The 14,522-nt window shown below is 33.2% G+C and overlaps 1 protein-coding gene across 1 annotated transcript; it reads left to right on the plus strand.

The window, feature by feature from the left end:
• The first annotated feature begins 331 nt into the window (after positions 1–331).
• LOC110735574 lies at positions 332–1,107 on the plus strand. The gene is made up of 2 exons (XM_021915763.1): positions 332–570; positions 711–1,107. Exons 1-2 carry the CDS (start codon positions 332–334, stop codon positions 1,105–1,107), a joined length of 636 nt encoding a protein of 211 aa, XP_021771455.1.
• Positions 1,108–14,522: the final 13,415 nt, after the last annotated feature.

The following is a 14,522-nucleotide window of genomic DNA, read 5'->3' on the forward strand; positions in this document are numbered from 1 at the left end:
GTCTTTTGTATAAATATGTAAACTTTCAATGATATGGTGTTGTTGATGTTCTTTTGTACTGAAAATGGCTTGTATTGGTTCTTCTTTGAAAAGGAAGAGAAATTGGGACCACCTTCGTTTTATAATTACTATGATTAATTGTGTTGTGTTGTTACATTTGTTGGTGTACTCGATAAGGATAACAATATACAATTCTCAACATCTTAAGTTAGATAAACACACAAGAAGAAAAATGAGATTACACAACTTGAATAGAATGATTAAAGAAAGTGACACGTTGTGTAGGAACTATCTTCGTATAAATCGATACACATTCGGTGTACTTTTAGAGATGGTTAGAGATATTTGTGGATTATATGAAACAAGAAACACATGTTTGGAAGAGATTGTTGCGGGGTTTTTATACACATTAGCTCACCATAAGAAAAATAGAATGATGGGTGCACATTTTTATGGAAGTGGTGAAACTATTAGTAGGCAATTTCATGCTTGTTTGTTAGCAATCTTAAAGTTACATGTTGTTCTTCTTAAGAAACCAACTCCAATACAAGACGATTGCGACGATGAAAGGTGGAAATATTTCAGGGTAAAATAAAATAAAACCAACACTTTAATTTGATAGATTGACAAAAAGTTAGAAATTATTAGATAATTTAAAGTGATATTGTTTGTTTTGTAAAATTGCTTAGGTGCTCTTGATGGTGCAATAGGGGGGCCAGACAACCATTAACCGCCGAAGAATATTTCAACTTAAGGCATGCAAAAGCTAGAAATGTGATTGAGAGATGCTTTGAGTTACTCAAGGGAAGATGGGGAATTCTTAGAAGTCCTTCTTGGTTTAGTTTACAAACACATGGTCGCATTGTGCTTGCATGTGCCTTATTACATAACTTGGTAAAAAGATACATGCTTTCAGAATTTGATGATGATGACTTGTATGAGGAAAGTAGTGACAGTGATCGTGATAATGGTGATGACAGTGATGATGATGATATTGAGTATATAACCTCCATTGATGTAACTAATCCCTGGACAAATTTTCGAAATACAATGGCCCAAACTATGTTCAATGATTGGAGGGCTAGAAAACGCGGACTTACTTTGTGATACATTTTATTTTTGTTAAATTTGTTTGTTATATTTGAACTTGAGACTTGTATATATGTTTATTTCAATGTACTAAAATTTTAATATTAAGTTATGGATGTTGTATTTGTACTCGATATTACTTTCTTTTATATACTTTGTATTGATTATTTTCTTGGTTAATTTCATTTTTATATATGAAATGTTATCTTTGCATGTTATTATGGATCAAATGTTATAGAAGGATGGATGAAAGTAGTGCTAGTGGAGGTGGAAGGGGGAGAAACAAGCGATTTTGGACTGCTGAAGAAGATAGGGTTCTTGTATCAGCATTATCAGACCTAGCTGTTGACCCTCACTGGAGGTGTGACAATGGGTTTAGAAGCGGTTACATGGTTTGATTGGACGAGGTTATCGGTAACGCTCTACCTGGATGTGATTTGAAGGCTTCACCACACATAGATTCTCGACTGAAGACACTTGTAGCCAAGTTTAGGGCTATTTCTCAAATGTTAAACACGAGCGGATTTGTTTGGGATGATGAAAGGAAAATGGTTTCTGTTGAAAGAGTTGTTTATGACGAGTACTGTAAGGTATGACATCTTATTTAAAGTCATTTTAATAATGTTTGAGATACTTGATGATGTTATATTTGATTATTATGAGTCGTTTTGTCTTTGGCAGAGTCATCCAAGTTGCAAAAATTTATATGGAGTTTCCTTTCCGCACTTTCAAGAACTGCAGAATATATATGGCAAAGACTATGCTACTGGTAAACCATCTGAAGGTTATGTTGAAGCAATTAACCATTTGGAAAAAGTTGCCCCTTCGCAGGTACACTTGATTCAAGTGATGATGAGGGACCCCGTGATTTTGGCACTGTTAATTCTCCTCCCTAAAAAAAATCAAGATTGAAAAAACTGCAAAAAGAAGGAGAAAAAGTGATGGTGGTGGTAGTTCGAACGAGTTGGCTAGCTTACAAACATTCATGAAAGATATGAATGTTCATCTTTCCACTATGGCTAATGTAATGGCAAGCACTAATGAACGTGAAAAAGATACACATGAAAGAGAAAAAAAATTAGTGCAGCAGAGTGAACAAGTGCTAGAGGAACTACTCTCTCTCTCAATTTAGAGGGTGTCACTCCTAAACAAGTGTTTGAAGTTGCCGAAGATCTAGCTTCGAAACCACACAAGCTTATGATATTTTCAAAGTGTCCAGACGCTTTGAAAAGTAGTTATGTTAAGAGTTTTATTAGGGAAAACGATGGTGCTTAAAACTTTTGTCGTGGTTACCTTGTTTGTGTTGAATTAGGTGTTATGAACTTTGGTATGTTTAAAACTTTTGTTGTTATTTTGGAACAATATTTTTTTTTCTGTTACAGGTATTTATGAAAAATATAAAAATAGCACTCGGAGCTTTTTTTCATTTTACAGGTCTATTATTCCATATTACAGTAACATAATTTTTTTTCTTATTTTTGTGCTTATTATATAAAAACAGGTTATTATATGAAAAAATAGAGAGAAATTTTAAAATTTCTGGTTTGATTCCCTAGTTTGAACCAAACAGCAACAAAGGGAATCAATGAACAATTCATTCTATAACTTGGGCACAACCAAACAACTTGCCCAGATTAGGGGAATTCCTTTCCTTTCTCCTGCATTCCCTTTCTGCATTCCATTCTGATCCCCCCTGTGCGAACCAAACGACCCCTAAGTTCAAATAAATTCGGATAAAATAGGTTTAGTTTAGATAAGTTAAAATACAACAATTTTTTTCTAAACTTATTTTATTTGAAATTATCTAAACTTATTTATTTTTTATAAGTTCGTATCCGAGTCCACTTTTTTTTTTAATGGCATTTTTTTAAAACATTTAAATGGCATTATTCAAAACATTTAAATAAGATTAAATAGGAAAATGAATAATAAAATTAAAAAAAAATAAAAGACCAATGAAAGCCTTTTAATTGCTCTAGTTCGGGTCACACTTTCTCGAGTCCAAACAAGTTAAGTCATGATCGGGTACTGGTAAATTATTTGGGTCAGATTATCATTGGGTCATTGTCATATACTCATGCTCGCATTCAATCATTATCATGTTCAATTCAATCATTATCCGAAATTATAATTTTTTTTTAACTTTTTTTATTTGAATATTTTTTTTTTAATAAAATATAAGTTAAAACAAACAAGCCTTAGGTCAAATAGTATTTTTAAACCATAATTGACTATATTAATGCACATGCACCTACAAAGTAGTAGTATTCGTAAACCATAATTGTTTAATTGAAATATAGAATGAACTTGCACCTAAAAAGTAGTAGTATTCGTAAATCGTAATTACTAAATTTAAATAAAGAATGCACATGCATCCAAAAAGTAGTGGTATTCATAAATTTTTACAGGTTTTTTTTTTAGACATATAAATTGTAATACATTTGATAATAGAAAATTTTATTGAAAGTATTTGAATAAGCTTAAATAGGAAAATAACTCATAGAATTAGGGGGAGGAAAAAAAAAAAAAGATATGACGTGATCCTAAATTGCTAGTTATTTGGAGATTAATGTAATACTTTAATACTTTATGACTTAATTAGCTAACAAAATAAAAATAAAATAAAAAAAGAGGGTAGCTCCTTTCCTTTGAGTTCAGAAGAGCCGTGTTTGGTCCAAGGTTCTTTGGAACCCTTCCTAGAAGGTGGCCTTTGGATCTTGGTCCTTGGCTGGTGGTTGTGTGCCCTTAGGGGCTTTAGGCGTTTGGGTTTAGGCCTACGGGCTTTTCTTAATTCCTATTTTGCTGCTTTGCAGCTCCTTTTGGTAATAAAATTTACTATTTACCAAAAAAAGTACTTGAATCTAAAACAAATAAATGGTTCATCTTAATTGATTTTGATGCGTATGTGGAGTGGGTATACTAAGTTAAAGAGATGCATATATGTACATGTACACTAAGGTTAAGATATGAGACTTGGTATATATATGTACAACAAGTATATACTATAATTAACGCCTAAATTTGGGGATGATGTTTCTTTCTTTTGCTGGATCGACTTGGACTCCCTGCATCCAAGACAAAATACTTTGATCAATATTAACATAGAGTAGTTTTAGCCTTACGGAGTTTCGACATAACGAGTAACTTAGAATATATATAGCATATATTATCTTTATTCAGTATCTGATCTACAATAATAAAGATGTATAAAATAACAAGTCGAGTTGATTTCAGGTTAGGTCAATAACAAATCGGGTTGAGTTTGGGTCGGGTCAATAACAAGTCAGGTTGATTTCGGGTCGTGTTAGTGAAAGATCGGGTTGAAGTTCGGGTTGGGTTAGTAATAGGTCGAGTTAAATTCGGGTCGGGTTATTTAATATGTCGGGTTAAATTCGGGTCGGGTTAGGAATAGGTCGGGTTGAATTCAGGTCGGATTAGTAACAGGTCGGGTTAAATTCGGGTTTTGACTGGTTAAAACAGGTTTTGGTCAATTTCGGTTCAGGTCGGGTTCGGTTCAAGTTAATATTTTACGGGTTATATTCGGGTCAGGTCATCTCTAGGTCAGTTCTTGTTCGGGTTCGGGTCTCAAATACTCGGGTTAACTCGGGTCTAGGGTTGGTTTCAAGTCGGGTCATATTGGGTTCGGGTCATCATTTTTCCGGGTTTAGACAGGTCGGCTAATAATCGAGTTCGGGTCGGTATTTCGGGTCAGGTCAGCTTTTGACAGCTCTACTTGCCACTCCTTTGATGCAAATTTTGAGCAATTTCAACAGAAGCTAAAGCATTACTCACACTAGAATCACTAGCATCCTCAACCTGAACAAAATTATAATTTTAAAAAAAAAAGTGTTTAGGATTTCAAAATTGTAAATTAAAGTAGCGCAAAAATGTAAGAATTCAAATCATTTCAAGTGATTAATTACAAAGCAGAACAAATGAGATTAGATTACCTTAGAACAATGACAATGCGAAAGTTGTGACGCCATTTTGCATTCTCAACCTCTAAAATCTAAGTTTAATTTTTACAAAAAATAGAAAGTCCGGAATTAAAAATTATGCATTTGTATAAATATGTAGAATCAATTTGGGAGCGAAAAGAAGAAATTAGGCGATCGTTCTCCATTATTCTTCAGCAGCAACCAACAGCAGGGTATGTTTGCTGGAGAAAGTACTAATGTAGATTTGATATACATTTTGCAAATGCATAATAAATACTAAAATATTAAAAAGCACATGGGGGTGAAAGAAAGGAGGAGAGAGTTGGGTAAGTGAGACCACTTTTAAATGTACCATCGAAACCTTATATAATATCATTGACTATGTAGTGATACTATTTTTACACGTAGTTAGTACCACTGAATGAATATATAGTATCACTACATATATACATAGTACCACTGAATGATCAATGGTACTATTTGATCATCCAGTGATACTATTGATCACCCAATGGTACTACTCTAAATTCAGAATATCCATTTATGTGAAATGACCCTTATGCCCCTTGTTATGCATTTACTCATACCTCACTAGCCTCCCTTTGGAAGGCCTCATGTTTGTTGTGGTAGAATTTGTATACACCGGGCACCGTACCCCGAAGTAGAGGTGATTATTGCTGGGCGGGCTGGGTTCGGGTCAGGCCAAAGTTGAAAAAATCCACCCAAGTCTCGGGCCGGGTCGATTTGGGCTAAGCTTCGGGCCGGAAATTTTGTTTCCAAACCAGCCCAAAATAGTCAGGCCATGCAGGCTTTTCGGGCCAGGCCAAAAAAATTAACTAAAAATGCATAAAAACGCATTCACAAACTCGCCCAAAAAATAAATTTTCGGGTCGGGCTAACTTTGATCATCTCTACCCTGAGGTCATTTGCTCATTTAATCAACAACAAATAATTATTACTCATTTGTTGATTAAATGAGCAAATGACCCCGGATGTATAGAATTGACTCTCACCCATTGCTATTGCCCCCGTTAGATGTTTACACTAGTAGGCTTGTTAACTTTATAAAGAAAAAGATCATAAATTATATAGTATAACTTATTCAAACTTTACAAAAAAAAAAAAAAGGGTTAATTAAGTTTAGTAGTATGAAAAATTATTAGAAGAATATACTTATGGAATTTAAATTATAAGAGTGTGATATTGTGCGTGCATGGAGCATCTATAGTAAAGATATTGTGATATTAAGATAATGTATGTGTCTCATCTAATAGTAAAGAATAAGCCCTGAAATCAGTGTTATTTTCAGTCCCTTTCCTGGATGTTAAGGAAAATTCTTGGTTGTAGAGAGGGCTTTCTCTTCCTTCCCACCGTTGTGGGATAGGTTTTCCCTACTCCTGTCCTATACTCCTGTCCTATAAGAATAGTTCTCTACCCACCCTACCCTACCACTTATAGGCGGTCGTCCGTCCTATAGCCGCCCGAAAAGGAACTAATGATTCATAAAATAAATAAAAAATCTAATTGTAATGATATTGTAAAAAAATTTAGAAAGTGTGATTATATACACATTTATATTAAAAAAATCAATTTACTATAATAATTTTATTATAAAGAATCAATTTATTATTAATTCGAATCAAATATATTCATTGTTATATAATGTTCCTTATTGTGATATTTATATGTTTAAAATATTGTAATCAAAATATATTCAAATATATATTGATATATATAATTAAAAAATTATAGTGAAATATTTTATAAAAGGAATGAGATAGTTTAATTAAAAAAAAAAGGATTTTGGAGGGAAAATGACAGCATTAGGAAGTGACACGTGTCATTCCTGGTGTCTTTTTTAGTATTATGTTATTGATTAAATTTGAATAAAATATCTTACGTTAATTCGAAAGTTTATACTCCTATATTTTCCAAATCACACATGACAAAATTCAAGTATATTACAATACAGATTTTGTAAATTAGTGTTACAATGACAAAGGAGTACTTTATATCTTAGTACTTCTTATTTATTAGCTGGAATAACCATTAAAATAGCCAATCTAACAAACTCGAATGAAATAAAGCTCCACATAAACGAGCCTTGTGATAATCATGGTTGTTTACTATGGACATCTACCGTTTACGCTTGTACAATAGCTTTTTCCACAACAGGGGATGTAAACGTCGCATACTCCCCCCGCAGGCGTGCAATATTGCTTTGGGTCTATAAACCAAGTTTTACGAAGCATATTACATAAGGAGTAAAAGTGTCAAAATCTGACTCGAACCAAAACAATTTAATCTGAACCAAATTATCACAATTTGTTGTCAAAAAAATAAAAAAAACAAATTATCACAATTCAATTATTTATATCATAAGAAAATAATGACATAGTTTGCCACTTACCTTCTACACATATGTGACCAGCACCTTTGCTGCACCTATATCCCGGACAACAATTACTGAAAAATAAGAAAGATGAACATTTTTCTCCGGTAATACCACAACTTTCAGATTTATCAACCATGATTTGTACTGCAAAAGTTTCACATATGCATCAATCTGTATAGTTAATAATCTTACAATCTATTTGGTATACGTATACAAATCAAGGTAATGAACATGAATTTGTGTTGTATGTTTATAAGAGATTCAATTTAGAAACTAAGGTCCATGTATGGTACGTAATGCTAAGCTAATTGACCTTAATTTATGATTAGAAACCACATTAATTATGATGCTACTTTATTTCTTGTCAAATTACACTCAAATTCATTCTCATTACCGCAATCAATTATCAACTACTGTATCGAATAGACCACTAGTACTTAGAACATAAAGTTTATCTAATAATGATCGAAACACCTACAAAAATATAATGGACTAATTAATTGCATCATATGTGATTACAAAGAAATTACAAATATTACCTACAGCCAGGATGAAAAGAATGGCTACTACATTCTTCTTGGATTTGTAGAAAATCATTTTTCCCTCCATTTTGAGTGATAGATTTGGAAGACTATTAGTAAATTTATTAATTAATTAAATCATTTAGAAATTTTTGTTTTATATAAGGGATTCTCCGCCTATTTATATACAAATTTAATTGGTTTAATTTGATATCATTCTCTTATGTACCTATATAATTAGTACTACAACCTAGCAACCAACATCTGTGGTAGATATTGTTTAAATTTGGATTTTTTTTTAATTTATCCATCCTTCAAAATACAAGCATTAATGCATATGTTATTAAGCATTTTAATTAGTGGCTTCTTGGAATTTTCCATGAATTCGTTGGAAGAAGATAAAAAGTACACGTATATCTCTTGCAGCAAATTTTCTTAGGAATCACACCTAATTCACAAAAGTTTAACCCTAGTTACATCCGAATTAATCTCATGCCACATACCAAGCTTATGGCGGGTGAGTATCACTTGCATCTATATTTAGTAACTATTTAGCTTTTAAATTCGTAGCTTTTCGATTTTTTTTTTTATTTTTTTATTTTTTTTAACTTTTTATCCTATTCATTCTCTTATGTACAAATATCAAATTATTATTCAACTAAAAACAAGTAAATGCCTAAATAATATTTCTACTAATCAACTTAACATAACACCTAAGACCCACTAAAATACTAAGGGGCCGTTTGGTTGGAGGTATTCAACAAAGGGAATGGGAATCAACGGGAATCATTCCCTTTGTTGTTGTTTGTTAGGCTATTTTTCCAATCCCCTTTACTCCCTTCATTATATTCCTCCAAATCCCTCTAACTTCATTCCTCACCCCCCAAGGTATTTCCATTCCATTCCTTGGCCACCACCACACCACCATACCACCATCCTCCAACCTACCTACATCACAGGAAACCGCACCATCGCGTACCCTTCGCCGCACCTCCCCCACCCCTCGCCGGCCATCCCCTCAACTCCCCCACCCCTCGCCGGAAAGCAAATCGGCTTTTGGGAGGAGAGGAAGTGCGGCTTTGAGGGTGGTTGGGAAGGGTTTCGAGGGTGGCTGGGTGGTTGGGGAAGGGTTCTAGGGATTTTTCGAGGGTGGGGGAAGGTTTTTGGGGGAGGGGAAAGCTGTTTGGGAGGAGAGGAAGTGCGATGAGGGGTGGGGCAGGTGCGGCGAGGGGCGGGGTGGCTGGAGAAGTGGGATGGTGAAGAAAGAGGGGTTTGTGTAGTGGTGGTGGTGTTGGTGGTGATGTGATTCCCTTTAATTTTTAAAACAAACAACACACTAAATTTGAAGGATTTTCATTCCTTTCTCTTTCATTCCCTTTGTTCATTCCATTCCAATTACCTCCTGCGAACCAAACGACCCCTAACTCCTAATTCTAAGGAAGTCTTCGTTAAAAGTACTAGCCACTACTAAACATAAGGAAATTGAAAACTTTGAAGGAATAAACTCAACGCACCCCCTTACTTCAAAGTTGGGTAAATACATCACTTGCTGACATTGGACTTTTTTTCTAGCCACACTTCTTTTTTAATCTCAATACGAACACGTGACATGACCACACACTTGACTTTAGCAGACCCTGCTATCTTCTACTTCAAATTTCAATACATCTTGCTTGACATTTTGATTTGTGACGCACATCTCATCACCAAAATATTGTTGATGCACATCATCATCACCAACACGATATTCTCGGAGCACTTCTCTCCGCACAACCACACCTTGACATTTTTGTTGATGCACTTCTCATCAATACTCGATCTTGTTGATGAACATTTTCACCAACTTACATTCATTGGAGCACACCTCTCCATTGACTCTCTTGGACATTATCCTTCAATGGACCATATCAACTTATATTGTACCAAAAATCTTTGGTATAACTTGGAAACCGTCTCTTCGTTGTTTACTACTTCCAGACTCATAAAGATTACTCGATCTTTACCTTAAACAAATTTTTGCCCTCTTTTTTTACTGGATTAAAATCTATGGGCTAAAAGAGAACCCATCAACACACCAAACCAACCATTACTTCCATGGTTAAACATAAAAAAAATTCTCGCAAAAAACTTATTGCTCACAAACAATCAATGAAATCAAGCTGCATTGCTTGTTTCTCTTACTCAATTTTTTTTTAATACTCGCTTTCTCTTTTTTTTTTTTTTTCTCTCTCTATTTTTTTCATCTCTTTCTCTTCTCTTTTCCCGAATCTAACCTGAAACTCTTGATATCATGTTGAATTAATAAACGTAAATAATATAAAGAGAATGAAACAATAATAATACTCTAATTAATCGCTACACATTAACGTGCAGTACACTACATAATTTATAGGAGAGTAAAAAAACCAACTAAAGCTATAAAATAAGACACATGATCAAAGTAAATTCCTAAATAATCTCAAATTTTTGCAATTAATGAAATATCTATCTTTTTCTTTTTTAAAGTTAACTAGACTTGCTTCGTCAAAAATACAAAAATAATACTCCCTCCGTCTTATCTTACATACTTTTTACAAGTACGAAGTATTTCTACCAAGCATAGCTTGGGCTAGTGGTAAGGTTTCCATCACTAGAGGCACTTTGGGGTGAGGATTCTCTTATCCTTCCCCTACTCCCAAAGTGCCTAGCCCGCTAACCTAGATCGGGCCCAATAAGACCCTTCTCCTTACCAAGCACAAAAAAAAAAAAAAAAAAAAAAAAAAACGTACAAAGTATTTCTTAAAAAGAGAGGGATTACATTGAAATAAGCAAACATAAATTAAGAGTTTTAGCTCATTTGCACGAAATAAACAATTTTTAATGCTCATTTTCTTGAAATAATTAATTTTTTATTTGCTCATTTGTACTTAATAAGTAATTTATTATTTTTTGAGCATTTATATAATAAGGCTAGCTCATTTTCTCTCTAAATTTATACAAGTATAATACTTCTCTCTATAATTTCATAAGATTCATATTTCCTCAAAATTCATACTCCTTTATCACTTTGTATATATATAAAACACATTTTTTTTCCCTCTTCACTTGCAAAATGCAATCATCTTATTTTGTATGATGAGAATATTTCATTTTAGATTTGAACTTTTATTTATTTTTATGTACTTCCTTCTCTTCAAAGTTTCCATCGAATTACCCTTCTTCACCATACCTCCCAGTTCTCTCACCACCTTCCCTATCATCAATGGCAGGACCCTCTTTCTCTCTCTAATTTCTCCTTTTATTGTCGCTATACTCAACCTCCTTTTTCTCATCTTCATCTTCAACTTCTTCTTCAAGCTTAGGCAAAAGCGGCAAATTGCCACAGGATGAGAGGGAATTGCTGAGTGTTATACCCGAAAATTTCCTTCTTTAAAATACACTTTTTACTCTTAATAAAACTCATATTATGAAATCTCTAAAATATTATCGCCATTGTGACAACGGCTAAGGCTATTTTCAGTATCACACATCGGAAGGCTAACTTTCAAAACTCAAATTAAATAAAGTTTAATAAAATCCAACTCGGACTTTAAAACCAACTTACATTAAACCAATAACTTGGAACCATTAAAGGCCCTTTTTAAAACCAAACTAAAATATTAAAATAATAATCATATGTTAGTGTCAACAATTACATAAATAATCCAATACAATAAAAAAATAAACAAATAAACATATAATCCTTTTCGCACAATCCCGTCATGCTTGATATGCTTTCTCTACGTGTACTTCTCTTTATTTCAACCTCACTACTCTCCATATAAAATGGATCATAGTAGGGTCATTCCAAAGAAAAGTCAAACACAAACAACAAAGTACGAATCAACAAAAGCTAAATACATATGCACCAATAAGAATAATCACACTAACATGAATATCCTAGTAATAAATAATAAATAAATAAATAAAACATGCTCGTCATACAACACAAGACAACTTACCTTTAACTCATGACTCTATTTTTATTTATTAATAAATAGCTTTGGATAATGCATCGAACGTGTAACATCCTAGAAAATCCTTCCCTTAAAAATACTTGTTTTGCTCTTTTTAAAAATACGAAATAGAAAAATCTAAGACATTACCGCCACCGTGATAACGGCTAAGGTAATTATCAATGACCCACAGCGGAGGACTCTCTTTAAAAACAACCAAAATAAGTCAACTTAAAAGTGAAACCAATAGAAAGTAAAATCAAACCAAAGTAATGAAGTCAAATAAAGTCAACTTACAACTTAGACCCATTGTAGGCCCTTTTTAAAGCCCAAACGAATAATAAAACCTTTGTGATAGTCTCACAAGCAAATATATCTAAAAATCAAAGTAAATAAAACACATTATATTCTTATGGAAACTAAACAGGACTCGTTCTTCACTCATGCCCATCAAGAATATGTTTCATCACCTGAAAAGTTTCTCTTTACTTTGCCCCCAATACTCGCCATTAGAAATGGGTCGTCGTAGGACCAAGATAAAGACAAGGCCAAACAAATATACAAACATAGAATCAGCAATGCTGAGTACATAATCGTAAACAGTACACACTAACATGCATACATCCTAGCATCACACAACTTACATTATTGCACCTGTTTACTATCATACATCACACATTTCATTCCATAGACAATTATATTGCTTAATTAATTTGATTACGCATCGAATGAGTTTCCCCCTAACCTGCCCCAATACAAGGGTACTAACACGGGAGCTAACCGTGCCATTATAAAAGAACCACTTGTAAGTGGCGGAATTCCTGTGCATAATAATAAAAGGAAAATACAGTGTCCTGTACTCCTAGTAGAAGTTATGGTTAAATATAAAACCCCATAACTCCCCCCAAATATTCATACTCAAGGTGTATATGTTCCAAGAGTTTTGGTGTATAATCTCTTTCACTTTACGTTGTTTACATATTTTAGATTTGGTGATGACTCTCAAACCATAACACAATCCATCATCGTAAATCATTCAAGCAATCAAACATATCAATTTAATTCTTGAATAATCAGGGACCACATTTAATTTAATGTTGAACCATTCTTAAACTACCTCAGCGTTAAATAACACCTTAAGTACATAATGCATCACAAATCCTATCCCTCGGTGTTTGAAACACCTTAAGTGCACTTAGACACCAAAATAGAATTAAATAATCCTCGTGTACATAGACACTTAAATAGCTCATTTCCCATGCTTGTAGCATCAATATAAATTATATGAACCATAATAAAATTCCCTTTTCATAATCCAAACCAAATTAAACATTGAGTTTAATTAACATGCTCTTGATCAAACCAATAATAAAAATGTAGTCCATATACAATATTGACAGGCTGACACTTCTTTAGCTAGAGATTGATTCACAAATTACTCACTGTTGTGGAGCATGGCTTCAATAGTTACTAACCGTGTAGGAATAATACCTTTGCCAGATTTGCCACATTGTTCGTGGTTGGTTTTTGTATCATGAAAATAATGCTTAGAAACTTTAAAATTATCTCCCTCTTGCTTCAGCTTAGTGTGTCATCCTATTGTTGAAGTATACATGTTAATGAAACTCTCCCACATTGGTGACATGAGTTATATTGATCTTTCACTTAAGCTGATTTGTGCCTTTGTAGTGATCTGTTCTCTTTCCTTAGAATTATGTTTACTTTGGTCGGTGACCAATTGTCAATTCCCATTTAAGCTATAAGAAATTTGACTTAGGCAATTGGTCGAGCCTAAATCTACCACAAGTGTATGTGTTAAATTCTGTAAATATAGGATGAGCAAGGTATCGAATCCACAAGGAGGTCTATTTAATTACTAAGTTAAGAAACTAAGATAATATTTAGACGACGGAAAATATGAGAAAAGTACTACTAAAATTATAAACGATTAAAGTCGCAAAAAGTAATAAATATGACTGACAAGTATGAGAAATAGTTCTAGGTTTCGGGTTTCGCCAATTACTCTCTATAATGAAATTAAACTAATCGCAAGGTTGAATAAATATAATATAACAATGATCGAATTACCAATAGTATGTTATCTCCTCCCTAGGTAGAAAATGTATATTTAAATCAATCTCATGTCTACTCTCGTGATCACAACAATTGAAATAAACTAAGTAAGAATAGGAATTCAATAAAGAACCACCCAAATGTATAACTATTTCTAAAATTATACTACTTGACATTTGATAATCCCACGAACTAGTATTGAAAGTTCACTCCCGCTAATAAATCAATACCTTAAACAAATAATCAATCAGCCATATTAATCATACGAAATAAAACAAGATTATCAAATTGCAATTATATAAATCAAACCCAAACAATATAATTCAATTCATATATAGAATATAGAAGACTACGTCCCTAACCTAGAACAAGGGAATTTAGCTAGACATAGAAACACGAAAGATGCTCAATTCGATTAATAATGAAAAATTAATACTCGACATAGTAATAAATCAAGGTTTAGCAAATTGTTAGAAAGTAACAAGTTGAGAGAAGAAAGAACTCTAAATCAGATCCTGCTCGATCACCAAAC

The sequence above is a fragment of the Chenopodium quinoa genome, unplaced genomic scaffold (assembly GCF_001683475.1).
Source record: "Chenopodium quinoa cultivar QQ74 unplaced genomic scaffold, ASM168347v1, whole genome shotgun sequence".
NCBI lineage: Eukaryota > Viridiplantae > Streptophyta > Magnoliopsida > Caryophyllales > Amaranthaceae > Chenopodium > Chenopodium quinoa.

Coding starts and splice junctions, on each gene's coding strand:
- LOC110735574 (XM_021915763.1), top strand. CDS start 332: ATGGTTAGAGATATTTGTGGATTATATGAAACAAGAAACACATGTTTG. Junction 571..710: donor GACGATTGCGACGATGAAAG/GTGGAAATATTT, acceptor ATGGTGCAATAG/GGGGGCCAGACAACCATTAA.